General features: G+C 35.7%; 3 protein-coding genes across 6 annotated transcripts; 1 reads left to right on the top strand and 2 right to left on the bottom strand.

Annotated features, from left to right (window-relative positions):
- The first annotated feature begins 4,670 nt into the window (after positions 1 to 4,670).
- LOC112287271 (uncharacterized) lies at positions 4,671 to 8,846 on the top strand. 2 transcript variants are annotated; one of them, XM_024530128.3, is made up of 10 exons: positions 4,671 to 5,402; positions 5,725 to 5,791; positions 6,168 to 6,233; positions 6,525 to 6,618; positions 6,733 to 6,858; positions 6,989 to 7,089; positions 7,294 to 7,368; positions 7,481 to 7,573; positions 7,816 to 7,862; positions 8,100 to 8,846. In XM_024530128.3, the coding sequence occupies exons 1-10, from the start codon at positions 5,392 to 5,394 to the stop codon at positions 8,371 to 8,373; spliced, it is 954 nt and encodes a 317-aa protein (XP_024385896.1). In that variant the 5' UTR covers positions 4,671 to 5,391; the 3' UTR covers positions 8,374 to 8,846. The 2 variants fall into 2 exon arrangements, with proteins under 2 accessions (XP_024385896.1, XP_090109547.1); XM_090253421.1 differs by having other exon boundaries at positions 4,723 to 5,402; positions 6,168 to 6,197.
- Positions 8,847 to 16,309: 7,463 nt separating this feature from the next.
- Positions 16,310 to 20,318, bottom strand: LOC112287707 (putative lipid-A-disaccharide synthase, mitochondrial). 3 transcript variants are annotated; one of them, XM_024531013.3, is made up of 10 exons: positions 20,066 to 20,318; positions 19,772 to 19,845; positions 19,122 to 19,401; positions 18,854 to 18,953; positions 18,529 to 18,634; positions 18,095 to 18,318; positions 17,863 to 17,932; positions 17,490 to 17,728; positions 16,986 to 17,212; positions 16,310 to 16,820 (listed from the first exon to the last, which is right to left on the bottom strand). In XM_024531013.3, the coding sequence occupies exons 3-10, from the start codon at positions 19,379 to 19,381 to the stop codon at positions 16,601 to 16,603; spliced, it is 1,446 nt and encodes a 481-aa protein (XP_024386781.1). In that variant the 5' UTR covers positions 19,382 to 19,401; positions 19,772 to 19,845; positions 20,066 to 20,318; the 3' UTR covers positions 16,310 to 16,600. The 3 variants fall into 3 exon arrangements, with proteins under 3 accessions (XP_024386781.1, XP_024386780.1, XP_090109546.1); XM_024531012.3 differs by having other exon boundaries at positions 17,851 to 17,932; positions 20,066 to 20,218; XM_090253420.1 differs by having other exon boundaries at positions 17,851 to 17,932; positions 19,122 to 19,351; positions 20,066 to 20,218.
- A 1,389-nt stretch (positions 20,319 to 21,707) lies between these two features.
- Positions 21,708 to 25,953, bottom strand: LOC112287706 (uncharacterized). Its single transcript, XM_024531011.3, has 9 exons — positions 25,285 to 25,953; positions 24,658 to 24,832; positions 24,316 to 24,481; positions 23,881 to 23,930; positions 23,495 to 23,717; positions 23,134 to 23,307; positions 22,639 to 22,987; positions 22,262 to 22,428; positions 21,708 to 22,142 (listed from the first exon to the last, which is right to left on the bottom strand). Exons 1-9 carry the CDS (start codon positions 25,460 to 25,462, stop codon positions 21,837 to 21,839), a joined length of 1,788 nt encoding a protein of 595 aa, XP_024386779.1. The 5' UTR covers positions 25,463 to 25,953; the 3' UTR covers positions 21,708 to 21,836.
- Between the last annotated feature and the right edge of the window lie 371 nt (positions 25,954 to 26,324).

Below are 26,324 nucleotides of genomic sequence, written 5' to 3'. Positions count from 1 at the left end.
AAAATAAGATGGAATTCCAACACACACTACAATTGTAACTGAGTAGCTCCTCATTAGTGAGGTTATAACCTTATACTTTAGGATCCAAGAAGTTTTGTGTTCTAATTGGGATTTTTGAATCCCTATTAGACCAAACATTTGTGATGTCTGCCTACAATAAAATCTTTGTTTCATTTGTGCCAAAATAATAATAATAATAAATAAATAAATAAATAAATAAAATCTATTTATTTACATTGTGATCAGTTTGTTGGTATTATTCTATGAAAAGTGTTACCAATTGTCAGGTATGGATGGATGTGGATTGCACAAAACAAAGCAGGAAATGAGTTGGGAAGTAGACTTGAATTAGTACCCAGCTTGCTGGAAAGAATTTATTGACTCTTTGATTGTGGGCATGTTTGTGATACATAGTGAAAGGTATTTATAGAATTATACTGTTCTATTTTGAGTATTTATGAATACTATTTATGTATGACCCTGTCAAATATGAATGAGAAATCTTTAGAGCATTATTTATTGATTGGCCATTTTTAATTGATGCTCTTATAATTTTTTTTTTTTTTTTTTTTTTTTTTGTTTACTTTTTTACTTAGGTTTCTATTGTGTTTATAAAGTGAATTTTTAATTCTCCAAATTATGATGCTATAAGTTACTTTGTGTGTGTGTGTGTGTGTTTTGTTTTTGTTTTTGTTTTTTTTGTTTTTTTTGTTTTTTTTAGTTGTTCTTAATTGTTGTTAATAAACATTATAGTACAGGGGCCTAATGAAGACGACTACATTGGAATATGGAAGTATATAAAAAACTAAAAACTAAATCCCTCTGAGAGAAAGTAGCAAGTAGGTAAAAATTTATAGCCAAACATAAAAAAAAATAAAAAATAAAAAGGTGAATTTTTTACAATTGTTAATTTGGTTGAAACAAAGAAAAATATTCTTAAGATTTTGAAGCTATTCTGTGGATTAGTTGAAAATGTAACATTTCATTCTTTGATAAACAAATAGTAGTCATCAGGAGAAATAATAGCTTATTTGGTAAAAATAGAAAAATCTCTTCTAATCTTTATATTCACTAAGAAGCATGGCATTCTAAAAACATAAATAAATTTTAGAACCAAATTATAAGCTTGACTATAAAGTCTTTTACTTCAAAATAAAAAAAACTATGTTAATATGGCTGATATATCATAGAGATATAGCAATGAATAATAAAGACTAAATAATTCAACAATTTATTTGAATATTACTCGATTTTCTCTCTTAAAAAAAAAGTAAATAAATATTTTTCTTTTTTCCTTTTTTTTTTTTTCTTTTTTTATTAAATGTTAAAAAAACTAAATATATTTTAGAACTGAATTTAAACAAGAATCATCAGAGGCTAAGAACATTCTGTTTGAAACAACCAATTTTTTATTTTTCATCTTTACAAATTAAAAGAACAATAATAACATTTATTTGTTACAATTACTATAATCTTTTGTAAATAAAAAAGATTAAAACAAATCACATAGTTAATGCCATATATTCTTAATATTTGCACGTATACTAGAAGACCAAATAAATTTCTTTTTATACTTCCAAATTTATAAAGTATAAATTATCTTCAGGAACTAGTTTATTTATTTATTTATTTATTTATTTATTTTTATATTTTATAAAATAACCCATTTTTTTTCAATACTTGAAAAAAAATATTTTTTTCTTATGTTTGAAAAACTTCATATAAAAATATAATTTTAATTTATTTTTTTATTAGAAGATAATGATTTTTATTTTATTTTATTTTTCCTTTGACATACCTAATATACTTTGTGCACTACATATATTCTACAGAATTTTATATTTTATTTTATTTTTTAAAATTTTATTTTGAAGAAATTACAAAGACAATATGTATGTTTAAAAATGAAATTGAGATAATGAAATAATTTACATAACATTTTGTTAATTTGAAAATTATATACTCATAAAATGTTTTAAATTCTTGTAACTATTACTTTCTCTATAAAAGTACTAATAACTACAAAAATATACCTATAGTAAATTGAATATTTATTTTTATAAAATAAATATGTAAAAGAGATGTTCATTGAAATAAAGATTTCTTATCATTATCATCTTGTGAAAGTGGTGAATCAAGTTGAAAATTAATTCTTGTGCTTTAAAAATGAATTGTTTTCTTAGAGTTAAATGTAGTCATATTGATATCATTATTTAAAAAAATCTTAATATTTTGGATGATATGGCAATATTTTCACCTATTATTTATATATATATATATAATAAGAAAAAAAATTAAAATTAAAAAATATTTTCTAATAGAGTTATTTTCAAAAACCTCACACTCCAAAACACATTTCTATATCTTTGATATATATATATATATATATATATATATATTTATATATATATATATATATATATATATATTTATTTATTGATGCAATATAATCCAAAACATCAATTACATGTTCATAAGTTATATATAATTTTAATATAGTGTGTGGTCCTAGTTCTTGTAATTTTTTCATTACCAATTGAAATAATGTTTTGTTTTGTTTTTAATATATTGAAATGTCATTTGAATAGATGATTATAAAGTTATTTAATTTTTAAAAAAAATATATCATTTTTTATATATTAGAATGTTATAGATATATTTTCAAGTTGAAAAATACAATTCTATATTTAATTTACTTATATTTTGTATTAAATAACATCTTTGACAGATTTCTCTTATTAATAATATATTTGTACACACCTCTTAATTTAATCTTTGAATAGGTATTGAAACTATGTATATATATATATATATATATATTCGATTCAAAAATTTGATAGAGAATTCTTATAAACTTCTTATAAAAGTTTCATAATTGATATCAATCTATAATAATCCATGTTTCTATTTTAAATAAATAAGAGAAAAAAATATGAATATCATGGTACTTTGCATTATTTTAAAAATTACCCTTCTAATTTTGGAAATTGTGGAAATACCCATTCAAGGGTATTTTTCAAAATATTTGTAATCACATAGATATTTATCAAACTTTCTCTTGTTGTTGTTATTAACACAATCATTTTTGCACATGCCAAATTTGACCACTATGCTATATCTTGTGCTCCTATATCATGTGCAAACCAAAATGTGGAGAAAAACTCATGTCACACATGCACATGTGCATACAATTTTGAAGTAGGCAAGATCAGTAATTGTTGGAAAACATGGAGTTGATTCCCTCAATCAAATCTTTTTGAACAATCTAAAATGAATGTAAGCATCAAATCTTGTACATCATTGTTAAGATAATATCAAATTCAGTTGTTTTGGTTTTTATTATTTCAATCAATATTGCATGCAAGTTATTAAAATTTAGTAGCATATAATGTATTATATATTGTGGATTTTGTGATTTTATTTCTATAACCTTTTATCTATTATTATTCTTCTTAGGTTTCTAAAGTTTCCATTAGAAAATCTTTAAAGTTTAAGAAATATTTAAAAAAATTCTTTAACAAAGGTATAAATAAAGTTAGCACAATATCCTTAAACAAGGTGCCTACAAATTCTACTCGAGTAAAACCATTCAAATACCTTGAAGAATGTACACACAAAAACAATTATATATGCTACAAAATATTTATTTTATCTTGTTTTATTTTAAATTTCTTCAAACTTATAATCATACTATTTTTGGATTTTTTTGTTACTAATCAATTGTAATTTTCATATAAATTTTAAAAGAATCTTCAAGCATGTATGTAGGTTATTGATAGTTTAACTATGTTGTAAAAAATTACAATTATTTATTACTTATATTTTTATATATTTTTTATTTCTAATTTTTAAAGATCAAAATAGTTTATTAAAGAACAATACTTTTATTTGAATTTTTAAAAGAAACAAATAAAAAGGTAACCTATTGTATAAGGTGTAACTACTTTAAATGCAATGTATTGCCATTTATCCTTCCAACACTCTTGTGATTTCTTAGCAATTGATGCATTACATTTTTTAATAACATTCACATAAGTTTTATAATTGTTTATTTGGATGATATTTTTCAAGGATTGTGTACATTACGTTCTAGAATAATAATATAAGTAAAAACTTTTTGCCAAACTTTTGTACAAATTCTTTGTTGAATTTTTAGCTTGCATCACTTCAGAATAGAACAAAATTATATAGATAAAAAGAAGATATATACAGCATTTTGAAGTAGAATTCGTTCATCAAAATAAACAAATGCAATGATTCTATAAATTTGCAAGTTTTGTACAAATTTTGCAAATTTCATTTAAATTTTTTCAATTAAAGGTTGCTACTGCATTTGCATGCATAACTGGAAGAAATGGATTTCACACAAAATAAGAAAATTAAGAAATACTTTTTGGAAACTGGAATATTTTCTAAAATTGAAAATAAACTAATACACAAAGTTGAAAAATTTCTTAATTCATCTAAAAGCATTCATGAGTTTTATCAACAATATTCTCAAAACCAAACATAGCCTAATAATAAGTTATACAATTTCAACACAAATTCAGTAAAAAAGCTTCAAATAAAACTTAATCACCGAGATGTATAGAAGAAAAAAAAACTACCAAGACCTTTCCCAGTGTTAAGTGCTAGTGTTGGAAAACTAAACAAATCCACACATCAACTCACAGAAATAAAATCCATAACCAAGCCAAAGCGCCGCCCACAGTTGCTGATTGAAAAAACCCAACAAATTATGTTTTCCAATCTACAGAAATGCTTTTTTCGGAGACATCTCTTTTTGTGTTTCGAGCCAATTTTGTGTGATGTTGTTGGGTTAGTTTTTGTTCTTGGGTTTGTGATTTTGTAAGACGGATTGTTGCGTCTGTGAAGTCATTGTCGAGCTGGGTCGTGCAGCAGAGCACTGCTTCAAATAATTTCTGATCTGTTCATGTTTCCAGTTGCTCTGCTTTGATTTGGCAGTGTTCTCTATTTCCCCTGAGATTTGCGGAGCTGGGTTGTGCAGTCTGTTCCTTGAGAAGCATCTGTGACTTGTATGCCACTCGATGACGCATTTCGTGGAGTTTCGCGTGGATATTTGTGTTGGGTAGAGAGGAAAAAAGTAGCGCAGTGCAGCTGATGTGCAGAGATTCTGCTGTTGTTTTCGAGGAGGAGAAGCAAATCGAGCAGCCGAAGCAATTGCCTGATCATCGTGAGAACGTGCTGCTTCTGTCACCGCGAACAAGGGATTCTAGTTGCGCGGGTCAGGGTCGATGGTCTTAGCCAATGTAGGGTTTAGGGGTTGAGGTGGTTCGTCTGTGCTTCTTATAGCCACTCGATCAGGCGGTTTTTTGTAAAGGTTTATTCTGAAGAGATTTGAAAGACAGGAGCAACGGGTCACCAGCCGTCATGGAGGATGTGTAGGTTTTTTTTATTTTTTTAATGTGTTGTTCAGAATTTGGGTTATGTTCTATATTGCTCTTGTGTAGCGCAATGCCGTGCATTAAATGCGTTGAGACATTTGCTGAGATTTTGTATGAGGAATACGAACATGATTATTTGCGCCATGTCACATTATTTTGTGTTGCATTCTCATTGTTAGACCCCAATATTTAACCATCTCTCAATGTCTATTTTTTCACTAGTTTTCGTATCATTGAAATTGGTGCGTTTGTAATGAAGTCGTGTAATATCCAGTAGATGCTTATGTTGTCACTTAAATCCAGTCTTCGACGTTTACAGATTTAATACCCCTCAGACATGCAAAGTTGAGCTGGAGGTTCTGGGCCATAAGCTTCTTCTTGCTCAGGTTCGCTACATAGTCCTCTTCCTTTACAGTCTGAAGGATCTAGTAAACTGCATCGAGGCGTTTCAAATGTTTTGGGTTGTAATTTGAAGCGGATTGATGAACACATCTTCTGTCAAACAACTTTTCACACTTAAAACATGGTCCTGTACATCAAAATTTGTTGCAGCTTGTTCTTTTGAGAACATATTTTTTTTAAGGCAATGTTACTATCCGTGTCCTGATTTATAAGTTCAATTAAGTCATATTTGTGGAAGTTGTGCCCTTGGGGACTTCCATTACATCTGTGCTCAACCTGATCGGAATCATTGTTCGTCTTTGACAAGTTTTTTTGAAGCTTACAGCGATTTCGGTGTGTGTTTGGTGCTTACTAGTGCAGGACCCAAATTCTCAACATCATGGTACCACGGTATGGGACTCCTCGATTGTATTCGCCAAGTTTCTGGTGAATTTCCATCATTACCTTCAGATCATGGTTCATAGTGAATTATCAGGCTTTCGTGTAGGAATCATTACGAGCCTTTTCGGTTCTTGCCGTGTATCTCTTGAAAGTGCTACATGAAATGTCGATTGCTTATTATTTTATTATAAATGGTTCATTGTCTGCGTTCCTATCTATGCTTAGAATACTGTGGAAGCGGGTTAGAGCCAAGCTACGTCTTTGGTGTTCTGTCCCATGGTTGTGTGCCTTTGAAAATCAAACTTGGCTAATGTACTGTCGATTGGATCTCTGCAGGAGAAAAACAGCAAGAAAGGAGAGTTCAGCAGGGCAAAGCTTCAAAATAAGCGCGTTGTTGAACTTGGAGCTGGTTGCGGTTTATCAGGATTAGGTTGGACATACTTCGTGTGGTCATGTATGATGATAAGTTCAGATCATCTCTACAGGTGGAGATTACTTAATGGATTCTGAATTGGTTTTGAAGGATCGTAGTGAATATTTGCAGGGATGGCCCTGCTTGGTTGCGAGGTGGTGGTGACGGACCAGGCAGAAGTGTTGCCCTTACTACGAAGAAACATGGAAAGTAACATGTCCCGGGCTAAATACTCTGCCTCAGAATATTCTCATTTAGGTATCACTTGAGTCTTGCTTTCAAAGTTCATAACTGCTTGTAACCTTCTTAGCTTCTGAATGTACTTACGTTTTCAGACGCTGAAGTTTGGTTATTGCAGGTTTTCATAGCTCTTGGTGGATGTATGCAGGTCCTATTGGGTCAGTGGAAGTAGCTGAGCTGGACTGGGGTAACCAACAGCAAGCTGAGGCCTTAAAGCCTCCCTTTGATTACATAATCGGCACAGACGTCGTACGTGGTTCGACTTATCTTAAGAATTGTGCTCTTCATGGTTCTGGCATGTCTTGGAAGCTCCATGTGTCGTCTATGTATGAATTATGTAGACAATTTCATACACAAATATAAATGAAAATTCGTGGGCTACTGCATTGCAAAAGCATTTAAATTGGGATCCGGGCAGAGAATATATTTATAATAAATTCTGGTTGTATGAAGGTGTACAAGGAGCATTTAGTACCACCTTTGCTCGAATCGGTATTAGCTCTTTCAGGTCCCAAGACAACCCTGGTGGTATGTTCACTTGTTCGCCTGGTGTTATTCTTATGCAGTTTGAAGTTGCATCAATTTTTACAAAGGTTTCACACCTGGTTCTTTAACTTTTAGTGCGATGTGGATTTGACAGTTGGGGTATGAGTTTCGGGACAGCGGTGTCAAGGAACAGCTTCAGAAGCTATTTTCATGTCATTTTTCAATCAAGAAGATATCCCCTTCAAAGGTCGGTTACTAAGTATCTATCCATGTTCATGTGAGGAATAATCCTGAGCTTTTGGTGCAATGTTGCGTGCATAGTCCTGTTACATTTCAAGTGTATATAGACTTGACAGATAATACTGTAATCAGCACACAGGGGCCTTGGCTCAGGTGTCGTCCGACTTTGGTATAGAAATGCAAGTTCTGCTTGAGATAGTTCTTCCGACGTACTTTCGTTTGTACTGAACTTGAATCGAACAACTGCAGATGGATGCGAAGTATCAGCACAGCAACATCGAACTTTACATCATGCGGTTTTTATCTTTGTCTCTATGATCGATGCTCGGATGTGGCTTGCAATCTAGATTTTAGATGTTCGTTCATTTATAGCACAATGCGAGAGTTTGGAAATGGTTTGATTGGTCTTGCTAAGTTTGATGCAATAGAATTGGGATACAAAGCGGCTGTGAATCTCTTTGTAGGCTTTTATGTAGATTGTGTATTTAAACTTTCCAAACTATGTAACTTTTACGTATTGCCACTTTCTTCAGATTGAATCGGTATGATTCAACACATGATGACAAATCATTACTCGAGCAACGGTTCCCAAATTCGCAACAATCAACTTCTGACGAAGTAGATTGCAGTACTGTCCAAGACTTTGAAACTAAGTTAATTGCCTCAACTAATGTCGAAGGAAAGCCATCGAAAGCAACTAGCGGCGTTGATGGGAGCGAGGCTTCGTTCAGCAAACGTTGGGAAGCAGGAAGGGTTGGAGCAATGGCAGCAAGGCTTCTGCGTGATGTACAAATATCACCTACTTAAAGCCACACACCGGCTTTGGTTTTCTGTTTCAAGGTGTGGATGTTGCTGGCGTCGGCGATGACGTTCAAATTGCTCTCTTGAAATGTAATTCACAGTCTTAGAGGGGCGTGTTAGTGTTGGTGAGCCATGTCCCTTCTATCATCTTTACGTGGAAGAATGAAAACATGCAAAGTGGCTCGACACTTGGGGTTGTACATTGTAGAATGTTTTTTTGTACAGCCATCATGGGTAGAGAAACATTTGGTGCGTGAATTCCATGTCAAGCCTTGCACTCACTGGATTAATGGATGTGGTTAGTAAGAATCAATCTTAGGCAGTGTTGCTTAGAATAAATATTTGAAATTCATTTGAAATTAGTATTCATCCAAATGAAGAGTTTGGACAGGTTTGACTTTTTTTTAATGTAAATAATTAATTTGGGGGTTTGAAGGGAATGAAAGTAATCAAAGTCCTGAGAAATATAGATGAGAAAATGCCTTGGGGTGAAAAGTGCATGGAAAGATGAAGTGGTTCTAAACTAAATCTGATAATTAGTACATAGTAAAGCCAAATGCATGTATCGCTGGCCAAAGAAGGATCTAATTTTTTTAGGTGTATATAATTTTTTTATTTTATCATGAAGAAGAGGTTTTGTAGCAAATGATATATATTGAAAATGTAAAAGTATTTATGTACAATAGAGCATTGTTAATATCAATTTTGTAAAGCTCTTCGAAGTGTAGGGAGTTTTAGATGAATTTTTTCAATGGACTACTATTTGTAGGATGCAAACATAGGAGACATTAGAAGTAGTAAAGAAAGAATTGATTTGTACACATTAGTTCTTAGAATCAAATCTTTGTAGATAAACTTTTTTATTTGGAAGATGTACATGTTTTTTTCTTCTCTACATTTTTAGCATGCTCTTTGCTAGGCAACATCTCTTTTATCATCATGTCTTATAATTGCATTCATCATTCTTTTCCTTTCAATACAAACATACATAATAGTATTCATATTTTAGACTTTTTTTAGTTTAAAAAATAAATAAATTTGTTTAATATAAAAACTTTTGAATTGTCTTAGATGAATACTTGTAAAACATTCAAAATCCATCATTAGATATATAGATTTCAATAATAAATGAATTGGTCAAAAAAAATCCACAAAAAACTAACTATTACAAACTCAACTTAAAAACTAAAATAGCCAATATTCTAATATCTACTACTTATAACTTTTTAGAATAATTTGGTTAGACATTTGGAATTGACAATCTTAAAATAAAGAAGTTGGTGAATTCAAAATTTACAAAAATATTCCTATAAATAAATTCAAAATCCTAAAATCAAAGCAACTATGATTTTTAAACTAAAAACTTGTAGAATATGTTTTCTTACACCATTAGAATCCTACATACTAAAAATACAGATAAGTTAAGTCAATTTTAAAAAATAAAAATATTAAAAAACTTCACTCCTATATAAATCATATCTTAATTATTTAGAAGCTATTCACATTCTTACGTGTCAATCTTCTTTAAACGTAACAACTTATAAGATTTAATTTTAAAGTTCTACAATATTCTACACTTCTAAAAATCCAACACTTCTAATGTAATTATAATTTCCAATCTACTCCAAAACTCCTCTAAAGTCTCACATTCTTTAATCGTAAACTTCTTCAAACATATTGAGTTTCCAAAGTAATTAAATTTCATAATCTACTTGGAAACTCCTCCAAATCCTCACATTCTAACATATTGAGCATCTTCAAATATGTCAAGTTTTTGAACTCTTCTTCCAAGCTTATTAATTTTCTATACTTTGAGAAATCCAATTCTTTCAATGTAATTAGATTTCCCAATCCATTAGGAAACTCTTCCAAATCCTCACATTCTGACATATTAAGCTTCTTCAGATATGCCAAGTTTTCAAACCCTTGTAACTTCTTTATCTTTTTACACTTTGAGAAATCTAATACTTCTAATGCAATTAGATTTTCCAATCCACTTGGAAACTCTTCTAAAGCATCAAATCTCTACATGATTAGTTTCTTCAAACAAGTCAAGTTTCCAAACCCTTCTTACAACTTCTTTATCTTTGTACATTTACAGAACCACAATTCTTCTAATGCAATAAGATTTCCCAATCTACTTAGAAACTCCTCCAAAGCCTCATATTTACTTATGACTAGCTTCTTTAAATATGTCAAGTTTCCAAACCCTTCTTGTAAATTTTTCAGATTTCTACACTTTGAGAAATTCAATTCTTGTAATGCATTAAAATTATCCAATCTAATAGAAACTCTTCCAAAGCATCACACCCCCACATGTTAAGCATCTTCAAACATGACAAGTTTCCAAACCCTTCTTGCAACTTCTTTATCTTTGTACATTTATAGAACCACAATTCTTCTAATGCAATAAGATTTCTCAATCTACTTAGAAACTCCTCCAAAGCCTCATATTTACTTATGACTAGCTTCTTTAAATATGTCAAGTTTCCAAACCCTTCTTTTAAGTTTTTCAAATTTCTACACTTTGAGAAATTCAATTCTTCTAATGCATTAAAATTATCCAATCCAATGGAAACTCTTCCAAAGTATTACATCCCCACATGTTAAGCATCTTCAAACATGACAAGTTTCCAAATCCTTCTTGCAACTTCTTTATCTTTGTGTATTTATAGAACTACAATTCTAATGCAATAAGATTTTCTAATCTACTTGAACTCCTCCAAAGCCTCACATTCAATCATTACTAGCTTCTTTAAACATGTTAAGTTTTCAAACCCTTCTTGGATTTTTTTTAATTTTCTACATTTTGAAAAATCTAATTCTTGTAATGTAATAAGATTATCCAATCCACTTGGAAACTCATCCAAAGTCTCACATTCCAACATGATTAGGTTCTTCAAACATGTCAAGTTTCCATATCCTTCTTGTAACATCTTTATCTTTGTGCATTTATAGAAGTACAATTCTTCTAATGCAATAAGATTACTTAATCCACTTAGAAACTCTTCCAAAGCATCACATCCCTACATGCTAAGCTTTTTCAAACATTTTAAGTTTCCAAATCCTTCTTGCAACTTCTTTAGCTCTGTGCACTTCCATAAGTACAATTCTTTTAATGCAATATGATTTTTCAATCTACTTGAAAACTCCTCCAAAGCCTCATATTCAATCATGGCTAGTTTCTTCACACATGTCAAGTTTCCAAACTCTTCATGGATTTTTAAAATTTTCTACACTTTGAGAAATCTAATTCTTTTAATGCAATAAGATATCTCAATCTACTTAGTAACTCCTCCAAAGCTTCACATTCATGCATGATTAGCTTCTTTAAACATGTCAAGTTTCCAAACCTTTGTAATTTTTTTAACTTTCTACATTTTGAGAAATCTAATACTTCTAATGCAATTAGAATTTCCAATCTACTTAAAAACTCTTCCAAAGCCTCACATCTACATATGTCTAACTTCTTTAGAGATGTTAAGCTTGTGATCTCAAGTGATATTATCTTCAAGCTAGTATACTTATTGATTATTAGCTCCTTCAAAGAAATAAAATTTATCCATCTTTTAGGAAGTGCTTCTAATATTGGATAATTTTCAAAATAAAGAGCAACCAAGGATGTCTTGTTGCATAAGTTGGTTGTCAATTTTTTCAAATTTTTATGGATCCAAAGACCAACAATTATCAACAATTGTAATTCTTATGAACAAGCATTTTGCAAATTTGGTCTTTTACCACTCTCTATATTTATTTCATAAATTTTAAGTTTGTATTCACCACCAAAAGATTTTGTTCCCAAAATAATCTCATTACACATCATGCCAAAACTAAACACATCCACTTTCAAAGCATTTACATCTAGCTAAGATTTTCTAATTATATTCTTTTTTATAACCTTTGGGGCCATATATCTAATTATACTTAAATTTCTTCCTCCTATACATATTTCTGGATTATCCTTCACTTCTACCTTTGAATTATCAAAATCAAGTAACTTCACATATACATATGTCATGTCATTTAAGTTTGGAACATCAATTAAATTAACAATAATATTCTCAGGCTTTAAGTCTCGATGTGCTATCTTCATGTCATACATGTAACACATTCCACATGCAATTTGTAGCATAATATGTATTGCAATTACTTTTAGAAGTGGCCCTCTTTCTTTAATTGATATATATATATATATATATATATATATATAATCATCTTTTTTTGTTCCATATCATATTCAAACTCTTTTTTTTCTTCAAAAAAATCACAACAAAAAAACTTGATGATGTTTGGATGACTTAATCCATCCAAAATGCCAACTTTTAAAAAACTTTTTTATATTCATTTGATAAATCAACAATAAGAATAACCTTAGTTGCACTCTCCAAATCCAACCATTTTGTTGAATACACTACTACATCTCCTTGTCCTTTTCCACTCAATAGAATAGGTTGTCTTCAATAATTATGATAAAGATACTCATCAAGAAAAACAATAATATCCAATCCACCTCCTTTAGCCTTTTCAATACCTCTTAATCGTCCTATAAGATAATGTGCAAGTTTCACATCTTTACTTCCAAGTAGTTGATGTAGTAAAATTCCATTAAGCATCTTAAGCAATGATAATAAATCTTGATCAACTTCATCAGTGCATGTTGGAAAAAATGTCGTACATCTTTTAATTTCAATAATCTCTTCACTTTGAGCAAGGTAATAATATTGAGAGATACCACAAATGGTATCAAAACAACATTCAAAGTCCATAAGAAGATCTTTGAAAGTTTCTTTGTTATTAATGTGCAACACTACAATCTTAAGCCAATCTTCCTTACAACATTCTTCAATCAAGGCTCTTGCTTAGCATACAATTTGAAACAAGTCTTTTTTTACTCCATCAAATACATTTGTGTAAGATGCACCAATAATGCTATGAATTCTTTCAATATCCTTTGAAAAGTTTTGCAATAGAATCTTATATTGTCTTTCATTCAATGCCCCTTCTCTCAATGGTATTATATTTTTTGTTATAATTTCTATTGATAATTGTAAAAAATCTATTTTATAATACTTTAACAACCTTAATTGATTTAATTAGAAATTGCATCAATATAAAATTTGAAAATAATTGGGATTGCACAATATCTCTTTTAATATCCAAAAAAGAATTCTTTAATCCACCACCTAGCTTTAATCTTGAATCATTTTAATTCTTAGAAACAATCTTAGCAAAAACCATTAAATATTTAACTAGAATATACTATTAACATAATAATGCTTTCAACACTTAGCTGTAGTACTCTAATAATCTATGTCATTACCAAACTACTCACAATATAATAAAAACTTGCAAGTATGACAAGATCAATGACTCTTAATCAATAATATAATATATTGTGCCTAACCATCATAAATATTAACGTCAAAATACAAAATCATAAGGCACATAAAAGAAAATAAATATCTTAAGTAATTTGAAGAATTATTCCAATGTAAAGTCCATAAGAATTCCATTTCTTCCAAAAGCAACTTCAAGTAAGAGCTTTTAAAAAAATATATATTCATCTTTATAATTTAGAATATTCCAAGTTGGTGTAATTGTATACTTGTTGTTCACAAAGTTAAGCATCATTAGATGTCAAAACTAAACCATTATCAACTTAATAAACCACACAATACAATTCCCTTACAAATTTAGATGTATTGTAATAATCTTGCTCTAAATTATTTTATAGTCTCAATTAATATTTGTAAGACTTTTATATATAATATAAAACTAACAATGTTGTAGCAATACAATGATCTAATGATCTAACTACACAATACAAGTAAGATGGTTCTATAAAGGCCAAAGAAGGCCTTCATCATCACTATCTTTTTTTAACAACATCCACATAGAATAGATAAATTCTTGCAAATTGAATATTCTACAAATACTTCACAATTTAATAGTCATGTTCATGTGTAACAAAGCTCAATAAATTGTAATTGTTAAAAAAAAATTATATCCTAAGACATATCATCTAATTTTTTTATATTAATTAAAAAAATGTAATATATATCAATAAACTATAACAACCAAAGTACTCTAATCTTGAACATACATCTCCACAAATTCCTCATTTCGAGAATTAGCTTGATTTCTCTCCATTACACTTTTAAAATCAATTTGACCAATAAAAAACCAAATAATTCTTAAATAATTAAGATTATTTACACACCATTAGAAAGCTATGCTTACTAATAGTGGCATTGAAACTATACAAAGAATAAAAAATAATGGCAAATATGAATAAAATTCAAAGTAAAGAAAAAAAGATATAACTAAGTAAAAACTTCTAATCAATGACATCCTACACTTCTTGAATCTAACCTTGATAGGCAAAGTTAATATTCTTCAAAAATTTCTAATTCCAAAAACTAAAAAAATTCCAATCTAAAATCACTCTCAATGTTAATTCCATGCCAACATGTTCATATCCTTTTTAATACAACATTCTAAACAAATCAAGACTTCAATGATGATAACAAACACAACTATCATATAATTTACCTCATATAATTTACACCAAGATAATATTATTACTATTAAACTATTCTTAAAATCATTTTCTTAAGTAAAAGAAGTGTTTTCTTAAGTAAAAGAAATGTTTTCTTATTTTACACTCCACATCAAAAAAATCTCTATATACATAAATACCATCACTCTATTCCACAACCCACAAAGCTGTGTCAGCACATGTGTTACCTGCTACTGCATAACCATGGGTGTCGTAGGAACAATAAACCATGCAACGCTTGTCCACAACATCCGCCGTGCTTAGTTTCTTCTACACGCGGTTGTCGTTAATTGCTCCTTGAAACTCAACCAAGTAAAAGCTATTTTGCACCGGAAATAACACATTAAGCCCACTCATCGTTAAGAGATGATCTCTACATGTGCAGTGGTCATCTCCCTCGCTCCTCTGCAACACAAACAACGACTCCAGAGCTCAAATTCGACTTCCGGAGCGAGACCGTCGTCAACAGCAAACTCGCCGGCGTCCCGTGACTGAGCCGCAAGTCCCGTGTGAAAAGGGCAATAATGAGGAGACTTCTCCTATACTAACGAAAATACAGCAGTAATTCCTTCACAGAATGGTCGTGGAAGTGGTCATGTTCTGTGGAAGAATGGTGGTGCCCTAAATCTCGTGCAGCTTCAACTGCCCCTAGAGCCGTAAAAGCTCTTCAATCACTCTTTCGCATTTTGCACCTTCGCCTTCGTCGTGCATCCTCCGCTTCGTTCCTCGATCAACCAGCTCAAGCACCATGGCGGAGCAGGTGCTGTTGGATGTCACATAGTTGATCGTCTGAAGAAGCTATCTTCTTTTGGGAATTTTTGCACTAGAGGTGTGTGATTAGAGATAACTAACTACTTTCTGGAGAAGCACGGAGAGCACAGAAGCCTGTTTCACCTGCTCTAGCCAAAGAGAGCAATGTCACAGAATGTGAGGATGCGTGGAAACGAGAAGAGAGGACACACAGCTTTCAGCGAGCGGAAAGCAAGAAAGTTAGGGTGAGGCCAGTCCAGGCGAGAAAACATTCACTGCATGGCATCAGCCCCGAAGTAGCCGCGTGCACCACGTTGTATACAGCCCTGGAACCGCGTCGAACTATAATAAATAAAAGTTGACGTCGTCGCAGAACCAACCACACAGAAATCGACACAAAATGGTATCCTTGATTGATATCACACGTCGACAACTTGGACTTGGTTCTGGATGATAATACACCACCACCCCATGTGTCCTTCGCATCTCGATTTCTGGATTTCATTCGGAAACAGACAACTCATTCTTTTTACCAATAAGATATCAAAGATTACCATTTTACTAAGATTTCTTACATTTCTGAGTTCAAACAATTTCTTGTAACACTACATTATTTGATCTCATCTTGTAACATTTTTTAATTGTAAGTCATACATTTATTTTTATTAATCGATTTTCCTGACAAACCAATGTTCATATCACTCCAGCTCTTTGACCCAAATCTTCAAATACTGCACTGAAGAAAATGCCTTCCACTGCTCCACACAGTACAGAATAAATTTGAGGTTTGCAGATTTATCTACAAGCAACTCAGCACAAGGAACATGATGGGGTGTCGGCACAAAAAATTCTTGCTCCTCAAACAGGCAAAGAGATGCACAAATTAGTCCGAACAACGACTCAAGTGACTCAAATGGCTATTTCTCAGTACGAAATGGGTGATTTCTTAGGGCTATTCATGAGACCAAAAAACTCTAAAATAGTTGCTGCAGCAGCCATGCTTGGCTTCTCACTATGTTCATCTTCTATAAGCAATGCGCCACTAGAATGCAGCAAACTGCTACTTGGAGGAGATAACATGGACAGCACCTGGTCTGCCGAAGTCCGCTGCAGTTCCTGCATCTGGTGGTCTTCAAGGACTTGCCTGTACAGAAACAAAACTCTTGTTTTGTTTACTCAACCTCAACAATCCAACAGCTACGAGTTCTTTAAGTTATCTAGAAGCACAAGCACTTTGAAAATCAGGAGTGTAGTTTAGAAACGCGTGAATCTAGGCTCCAAGTCCCAGGTTGAGGTAAATTCCACTTACTTCAGAAGAGAAGCGAGTCGCTCAGGTGTGCATTCGCCAAAAAGAGCTTCCGGAACTACGGGTGAATTCAATAAGATGTTAGGAAGCGAGATGTACTCCAACTTTGTGCGTGATTTGATCAGCCACTCCGTAATTGGATTGGCACGGTACGCCACCACACTTGGAACCCTTGCTAACAACAATTGCATGCTCGCTGTTCCCGATGTACACAACCCTGCATCGCTTGCCTTGCAAAGAAAGAAAATACATTAAAATAAGATTATATACACACCAGATAAGCTTTGTAAAACAGCAGAAGTTCAAATCAATCTAGACAACCTGTGGAAGCAAAATCTGAGGTCCTCCTAAATCTTGAAACACCAGGTTTAGGGTTCTTAAATGAAACAACACACGAAACATTTACATTTACAATGAACAGCTGCAGCAAGTAATTTAAACGAAGGTCTAAGCCACTACACCGTCGGTTTCACAGACAAAAATATGAAAGGAGAGCTTGAAACTTACTGCAAACGCATCATATTTTTCGAGATCTGAAGCAGCTGGAACAACTATGGCAGGGATTTCCCATCTGGATACGGATTCTTGTACCATGTTTGTGACAACAGAACTTTGTGCAGTTGGTACGACAGCTTTGATATGCGGATAATCTTCAGCTAGACGGTGCATGGCGATTCTGAACAGTGGCAGCATGCGCTTCACTTCTTGAACGCGACTCCCAGGCAACACACTAATAATTTTTGTCCCTGCAAATGATTAGATCTACTTCAGTGAACACTCGAAATGACTAAACTCAAAATTTCTCCAGAACTGGCAGGCATTTATTTAAGGCCTATTAAGAGAACATTGTTGAAAATATAAAGCATACCAGACTGCACACCGTGTTTTTCTCGAAAATTGGTCCCAAATCCTTGAATCTCCCAGTTCCTTGGTGCGCTATGCTCTGCACTCTGCACATGACATTACTCATCCTCAAAATTACTTCGTGAGCTGAAACAAAACAACACAGAAATATGATGTGCAAGAAAAAGAACTAGAAATTAAGGAGCCTTACTAGAACTAGCAATCGGATGAATTCATGCATGAGGGCTTAGGTACCAGAAGGCCCATACAGGTACATTCATGTAGGCGTCTTCCAGTACAGGATGTCCCACAAAAGTTGCTCCCAGTCCATGAGCTTTACACATCGGAGCTTCGAAGGGCAAGATACACAAAAGGTGGTCAACAAATTCTTTCATACTATCCAACCTCGCATCACCCCCTTTCCATGCCCAGTATGATGGTGCTACGTAGTGCACCAAGAAGGGCGGCTGCTCTTTTTTTTTCTCGTATATGGCTGCACCACAGAAGGCACACGCTGGTCCTTATTAATTTCATGATGCAGAAGAACAGGAATATGAGGAAGAAATCTCTCGTTGTTCGAACATGGAATAAAAACTGATGTATAAGACATGTCTCTTACAATGCTATAATTCAACAGGCACAATGCTTGCAAGCAGTACCAATCTCGAAGTGTCCGAACCCCGAATCATAGAATATCCATTACCTGTCAGGCTTCGAAGCACACGAAAAGAGAATCCTTTCGCGTCCACTGTGACAACTACATGCGGCTCGAAATCTACAGCTTCTGCAACAGTCTGACGGAGCCGCCGCTAATCCATGACACAGCACATACAACATGCATGATAAGTCGATGAACACGTCGACAAGCAAATTGGTTGCACTAACGGACTAAATCCACACTAGAATATTAGATACTCTGGTGAGCAGCGTCCAAAGGGTAGGCTAGAATATTAAGCGAGCACCAAATAGCTGCGTCTCAGCTCACATGGTTCAGACCTAATGGAAATCGATAAGTGCAGAAGGTGTACCCATATGCGAAACATGTGAGGAAAGAGCTCAGCTGCGCCCATGACAGTGATGTCTTCCATCTTGAACACAGAATCCAACCCCTCTTTCTCCATATTAGCTCTGCTTCCATTACCAAACCTCTTGTCAAAATGAAATCATCGAGAAAGACTACGAGAATGGAAAAAGAAGAAAGAAGGAAAATCCCTGGTAGGATTCTTGAACATAATATATCTTAACGTAACTGCATGCGAAAAGTATGCATACACCAGGACGCCAAAGAACCATTACCCGCCTACTCCTGCAAAACGCAATGGCTTTGGTGACAAGCGGCGCAAGGACCCCATGAGTCGACTTCCAATGACATCTCCAGAAGGCTCCCCTGCCACAATAAAAACCCGAAGATCTTCTTCACTATCCCCCGCATCCGATGCCACATTCGACAAGGGAGATGCAAATCGCGGATACTTCTGACCAACTGCATCTGAGATCCTCCATTCGGCAGCACCTCCAAGCGACCTCTTCACAAACAGCAACCCCTGCCGCAACATGAGGAACCCCCGATTCCTTCCTATGTTCATGAAAACCCGTCCCCAAAATCAGCCCTCAACCTAATCGCCCGAATTGCAAAGTACTTTACAACCAATCCGTTGCTCAACGATCATTACTCATACATAGCGATGATTGACATCAGAAATCTTGATAATATGCTGAACTTAAACCAGCTCTTCTTGCACCACAGTGATGTTTCCTGTTGCGTCTAGTTAATTGAATTTGTCTGAACGGAGCGTAATGGTCCTGAACTAATCAAGCATGTGTGACGAAGTTATCTGATTCCATTCAATTGCTATAGTAGTTGTAAGGAATGCAACTTGGCGATGTGGAGCTTTCAAACCCTAAATCACGAAACAACGAATAAAGATTTAGCTATGGATTCTCACTCAGCCTCGCTGTGTGCCAACGCTAGCAACACCTCATCAAGAGTGCCAAAATTGAATAGCCGCAGAGCAAAACCCTGAACAACATTCAAAACAGTAATAATTTGTCAACATTTTATTACCACATGAGGAATCCATCATCACTGCATCCCAAGGCATAAACCTTGTACGCAAAATCAGTCGCAACAGAGCTCACACAAGACCAATTTTTTTTTAAAACGCCTCAATGTCGAACACAGAAAAAGGAACATTAATTCTACTCTTTGACACACTTCACATGAGGATCCCTACACTTACAGCTCGAAATCGCAGGAGGTAAAACAGCTTTGATAGTCCCCCACAGTTGGAAAGCAACCCAAATTTCAAATTTGAGCAGAAGGGATCATAACTTCTCAAGCAAATGGCGAATAGATGCACTAGAAAGCCAGCCGCGGGGTAGAGCTGAATGGTGTTTCACGCTGGCCTTGCCTCGTTGAATATAGCATTCATCCACGCGATAGAAGTTTTCTGCCAATATTCTGCAATTATTCAGTTCCGTACCTCAGAGACTAAATTCTACACCATCAGTCAATTGGATCGCAAGAGATGAAGTCATGGTACACATTCAGTGTCAATCATTTCCTTCTGTAGTTCGTCATATTGGACGATTCGCAACCCAAATTTAACTCCTGTTTTTTGGGATGTCTGTGACGATCTTCGGTGGTGAGTTTTGGGAGGTCTACTCCGATGTACAAAATTATGATTTTTAATTCAGGGTTTTCTTGAGCAGATGTTTCCCTAGACCTCTGATGAACCAAGAGACGTCATGAAATTGCAGGAGTTTCCTACCTGAGAAGGCACACGTGTGTGAAGTACAAGCCATCGATCCAACCGATCAGGCTTGAGTTGTATAGAGCCTGGTTACAAATTCCCTGTTCTCCTCTATTCTTGTCTACTCTTCAACAAGTTGACTTAGTTGTGACTAAACTGCAATCTCGATGTTCCTTGGCGCGGAACATGCGGTTGCAGATATGTCTTCAACAAGGTGTGTAACTACTTGTGGAATTTATTTTATTGATTTGGTTTCAACAAGCAGTTTAGAAATGGTTTTAACGAAAGAATTTTGGCGTACGGGATATGGCGTGGAATGAAAATTTATCGGGCTTATGGTTCATGAAAACGCATGCAGACTTCGAGACCCACGTATTTAATACCCCTCTGAAATACCCAAATGCTGGCCAATGTCTTCATGCGTGTGTTGATTATGTTGTTGGCTAGAAGATGGCCATTACGGCTGCGAACATACCTCTTCCTCTTAGTGTAGAGAAATCCAACGACGTGTGCATTGAGTGAGTCGATGAAAACATCACCTTCTCAAGAAATTGAAGGGGCCCAGACTTGAACTAGTGCTGGTTAAAATTTGCAACATTTCTCTATCAAATTCATCAAGGCTTGAAGCTCATTTGATTCAAGGTTCGTGTGCAAAGTCGAAAGGTTTTTGACGCACAATTGTGATCCTGTTCCACTTGGCATTTTGTTAACAAGAAGCAAACAAAACCCATTTCCCAAAGATGATGAACCAGCGGAATCTGTGTGCCCTAAAACCCTCCCGACAAGATATTGAATCTTCTGGGGCTCGCTCGTGAGCATCCACACAAGATGATTGGGTTGTATCAACTATCAAAATTAATGTCTCCGAACTACTTACCCTTCGACTTGAAGTCAGTGACTAAAATTACTTCAATTCCCGTGAAAAAAGTTAAACATCTCAAGCTTACTCGTGAATGTTCATGATACAAAATGAGAGACCACTCCATCTTACAGAAGATTTCACGAAGCTTCATCGAGTGTAAACGAACACCGTCTGGGGTTTGTCTTCTCCTGACACCACATTTCATTTCCTACCCAAATCTCTTGCTTGGCATGCAACTTCAAGTTTCAATGCGCAGCAGAATCCAAGTTTTTAAGAAGTTGAACCCCAAATAGGTTCTCGTTCATTTTCGGGAAACTCAAAGTTGAAAATGACAACGATCAGGAAGAGATCCAACTTGACATTAACAGCGAGGTGATCGAAGGGTTTCATGATTTTCTACCAGCTGGAGTTTTGATCAAAGGGATTTTTAGGTATGTCGGTGTTTTGTTCATCACCCGTCTTGCAGCTAACACAGCAACAACATAAAGCCAATCCAATTGCAACAGCACCCACTACTCCCAGGACTGAAGCAAGCACAACCACCCAATGTTTTCCATTGTTGACCCCATCGGTTGTTCCTCCGCAACCACTGCAACATACTCTTTGTTTCAAAGGCGTCCCCGTGTCTTCTACTTGACAAATCCCACCATTTGCAACACTGGTTGCATTGTTGCACGGCTGCTGCTCACTCCTCATCGCTGTCTGCAATGGCCCCGTGTGTCACAATCTAGGAAATTGTATTCCACGCTGAACTATGTGCCGACATTTCAGCCCAAAACAGTGTGCGTTACGAGTGGTAGACGAGGTGCCGAGGTGTTCACCTGATAATCGCACACTAAGTTGACGCTTTCGAATGGCGCAGGCAAATTCCCTTTGGCGCTCCGGCTTCCGAGAGCTTTGTACACAAGATCTCTTAAGCTGCCCTCGAGTTGGTCGGGGAAGACATCAATGCCTGCCACTCCGATCAGCCGCCCATCACTTCCAAATGCTGTTCAGAAGCCATAAAAGTTCGTGTGTTAGTGCTCCAAGACAGACGAATAAAGTCTTGGCAATTTGTCTCCAACAGTACCATGATCAAGATCAAATAGACAGGTCATTTAAACATGAGCCTTCGAAGACAAAGGACTCGATGAGATCAAATTAATCCATCTACAGGACTACCTTGATTAGCTGGAATTTAGTCATCGCAATCACCAACCTGGATATGTAACAGTGGTGCCGTTGGAACGTTGAGAAAAGCTTGGATATATACTGCTCCAAGTCGATTGGTTCTTGGCAACAGCAAGATGTGTGGTTGCTAAGAATGTGTAGAAGCTTCGAATGGCCAACAGTGGGTTACTGGTGGAATATGGTTCCAGCACTTCAAAGGTGCCATGCACACTGCAGAGGACGTCGGGAAGCGTTGTGTTCCGCAAAAAAGTATCTAGATCGGAGTTCCGGGGCAACTTGAAGATGAAGATCTTGATACGCAGCGCCAGCAGTTGAGCTGAAGGGAAAATGGTTGCATCCAGGGCTGCAAACTGCCCATCTGTAAAGATTATAATTACCTGCATTATATGTTAACTTTGTAGTCAAGTGCAGCTGACCAGCGAGAGAAAAGCTTGCAAACCACAACTCTCGTCTCATGCCTCAAATAATCAGGTCCAGAAATCATATTGTAACGCCAATATCAGAACCACCCCGGGACACTTACCTTCAAAGTGTCCCTAGGCGTGTCATTAAATGCTTGCACTGCGCTCAAGATTGCAGCAGTGAGGTTCGAGGGGGAGCCGGGCAAAGATCGTATGAGATTCGTTTTCACAATGTTCTCCAGCCCCGCCAATTCGTTCGATTCTTCACTTTCATCATAAGCGTTTGAAATTTGGACCTAGACACAACCAATTCCACCAATTTTGGATCATCTGCGCTGGACAAGCCAGGTGTAGTGAGTATACGTAGCATGAAAGTCATGTGGATTTTGAAGCTTGAACATACAGAAGAAAAATTGTGCGGCCATACACGTGTTCACAGCACATTTCTTTCTGAAAGGCCTCGGCGCCTGGTTGTGGTATTACCTGGGAACCGAGTTGGTAGTACCCACTACTGTTGAATGAACCAACACTGATCAAATCATCTGGTGACACCGTCTTGAAAAGTTTTAGAATAATTTTTGACGTCACTTCCAGAAAGGTTTTGCCACTGGCTAAAGGATAGTCTGGAGGCACTGCATTACCCATACTGTTTCCAGTATCCACTATGAGCTTGAGATGCTTTTGAACAGAAATGCCGCCCTTAAACCTGCATTGGAAATCAGACGTACATTTAGAGACAAGTAAGAAAGCATACATGCCACACCTCCCTCCCGATTTGCGGCTAATTTCATGGCATGGTTCAATCGCAAACTGTAGGATCATCAACAACCATACAATTAGGAAGTAGATTTAGGAACGCTTAAACGCACCAGGGCCGTCGACGAGTTTCGAAAGTGATGCACTTATCGGGCGGTTCTTCCTGCAGTTGCAACACTCCCAGACCGTCAATTAAATCCTCATTATATCCAAACGTCTCGCTAGAGCGTTACAGCTTGTTCAATTATCACCTGGTTCCCGCCTACGATGGAAAAGTCTAACAAGGGCATGAGAAGATAGAGCATCAGAAATAATTCGACGATCACAGTCTACATCCAGTCTGTACATGAATTTTGTGACATAGCGGACATGATTACTTTGATTCTAATTTGACTTCGGCTTAGAAAATGCTGCAAACATCCCAGGCCTGAGTGAGCCCCGGTTACTCAACCACAGATAATGGTGTGTCGACATTCTAGGCTCAATTGAATGTAGGAAAACCATTAAATATGCATAGGCATTCAACAGAAGGCTGAAAGAGAACAGACCCTTCCTGGAAAAGATCTGAAGACTCCGCTCATAGATCCGAAAAAAGTGGATGTGTATGACGTGTTCGGAGAAATACTCTTGAATAAACCATCGAGGTTTCTTTGGAGGCAAATATCTCGAGTCATCCCAGGCAACAACTGTTGACTTGAAGCAGGTGGAGCAAGCCTGCACACCGTTTTCAATATGAATACTGTGCCAGACTTTTAAACACTTGCACAAGAGACTGAACATGTAAAAAGTATTTCAATCAACAAGATTTCAAAAGAACAGTGTAATTATCACCTCCTGTCAATGTCTACTGGAAATGGCTACTGATCAGACTGAAGCAACTTGATCCTTACAAGACATAACTCCGTTGGTAATTGACCTTCATATAAAGATTGCATGATTGGTTGGTCTCTGTGGGTGGACAGATATCATTGACTTCCACTCGAACGCACAGAGATGATTGCAAATCCGCATTCAGAGGGCTGCATACGACTCGTGAACACTCACTCTTGCAATTATTTAAAAGATCTGCAGCCGCAGCAGAAAGTAAGAATTAAAATTAGAGCCTTTTTTGTATCCAGCTTGACAAACAATAGAGAACCGTGGCGGGGAGAAAAACTAACTGAATTTTCTGTAACGAAATCGACTTTCAAGTAAATCAGCCACATCCTAAAAAACAGGGGCTGGCGTCCCGTTCTGTTCCTATTTTAATCGAAGTATTCTCGCTGCAGTGTTTGACAGTTTTGGAAAACCTAGACAGTGTCCAACATAACCATTGATAGTACTCACAGTTGCTGAGTAAAACCACCCAATGGATACCGACACACACGACATGAAAAAGTTAGTTCCGACTCCCCCTTCATGCATCAGGTCAATCCATCGTGAGATGAGAGAACAAATTTACGATTCACTTCAAATTTCGTCGGAATATGAAATTGATAATTATTTCAACGCAAAGGATGGGATAAATTGATATTTACCGCAATTACCGTCGTTCATCGACGCACTCAGAGCAACATTTTTGACGTTCTCCTCACAACGCTTAACGAACTTCTCCCCCTCGTCCTGTGCATCCACGCTAAGGAACACAACACAAAGTACAGACCAGGACAGAAGCAGGCAGCACGGAACACGAATCTGATCCTTCGCCTTCATCATCTCGTTCTTCCGTGACGTAAATGAAACTGTACAACTTGCTTATTCAAAGACCCCACAACACAGACATCACTATTCCTCGTCGGTTACACAGCCAGTGGGGTTAGCATCTGCAGTGATTCTGCATTGGAGATGGTTGTTGAAACCCGCTCCTTCAGATTTGGGAGCTTAAAACTGCCCCCGCCCACCCTAAACCAAACGGATTCAACGATTTCGAGTCTAGATTTGGGTCCCGTCGGCAGTAGAGATCACCTCCCACGTTTTCCCCATCGACAAGAGAACGAAATGAACTTCTCACATCACAGGCTCAACTGCGCATTCGCCGCAGAGTGTGTGAATTCAGCGGAGCAACAGAACGATCACGTCGTAGATGCCGATTCCAACTTGTGAGTGAAGATGCTTCCAGCTCAGAAGCTAAATTTAGACATCCCACGCAGCATTGACGTTGTCCGGCGATGATGCGATGGAATCCGCATCAGTGCTTTCGACATTGTTTTCAGTCTAAGCTAATGGGCCGATGCGACATCAGTTTAAGTCGATCTAGTGATTATTTCTGATTTGGCTTTTACGTTTGTTGAAAGAAAGGGGCCACAAGAAGTGAATGAAGAGTGAATGAATGCTTTAATAAATATCAATGTTGAGTTCTAATGTTTTCATAAATTTAATTAGTATTGGTATTGAAGTGTAGAATGACATGATTTATGACCGGGTGGAGGCCCCAAACCCCCCCCAGCGAGTGGCTACACATCTCCCCCCCCCCCAACAAATGCACAAGCAAAAAGTCAGCTCGGCAGACAGTCCAATGACGCACCTCCAACAGTACCCTAACGTACTGCTCGCATTGTCCACTCTTTTCCACATATTC

The sequence above is a fragment of the Physcomitrium patens genome, chromosome 10 (genome assembly GCF_059467195.1).
Source record: "Physcomitrium patens ecotype Gransden chromosome 10, ASM5946719v1, whole genome shotgun sequence".
Taxonomy (NCBI): domain Eukaryota; kingdom Viridiplantae; phylum Streptophyta; class Bryopsida; order Funariales; family Funariaceae; genus Physcomitrium; species Physcomitrium patens.
The sequence above is the reverse complement of the archived record's forward strand: the minus strand, read 5'-3'. Positions and strand labels throughout refer to the sequence as shown.

Coding starts and splice junctions, on each gene's coding strand:
- LOC112287271 (XM_024530128.3), top strand. Junction 6,859..6,988: donor CTCAGAATATTCTCATTTAG/GTATCACTTGAG, acceptor GGATGTATGCAG/GTCCTATTGGGTCAGTGGAA. Junction 7,090..7,293: donor ACATAATCGGCACAGACGTC/GTACGTGGTTCG, acceptor GGTTGTATGAAG/GTGTACAAGGAGCATTTAGT.
- LOC112287707 (XM_024531012.3), bottom strand. CDS start 19,381: ATGTTGCGGCAGGGGTTGCTGTTTGTGAAGAGGTCGCTTGGAGGTGCT. Junction 17,729..17,850: donor AAAACACGGTGTGCAGTCTG/GTATGCTTTATA, acceptor AATCATTTGCAG/GGACAAAAATTATTAGTGTG. Junction 16,821..16,985: donor CGACTCGCTTCTCTTCTGAA/GTAAGTGGAATT, acceptor GTTTCTGTACAG/GCAAGTCCTTGAAGACCACC.
- LOC112287706 (XM_024531011.3), bottom strand. CDS start 25,462: ATGATGAAGGCGAAGGATCAGATTCGTGTTCCGTGCTGCCTGCTTCTG. Junction 22,429..22,638: donor CACCACTGTTACATATCCAG/GTTGGTGATTGC, acceptor GCTTCTGAACAG/CATTTGGAAGTGATGGGCGG. Junction 22,143..22,261: donor ACTTAGTGTGCGATTATCAG/GTGAACACCTCG, acceptor GGGCCATTGCAG/ACAGCGATGAGGAGTGAGCA.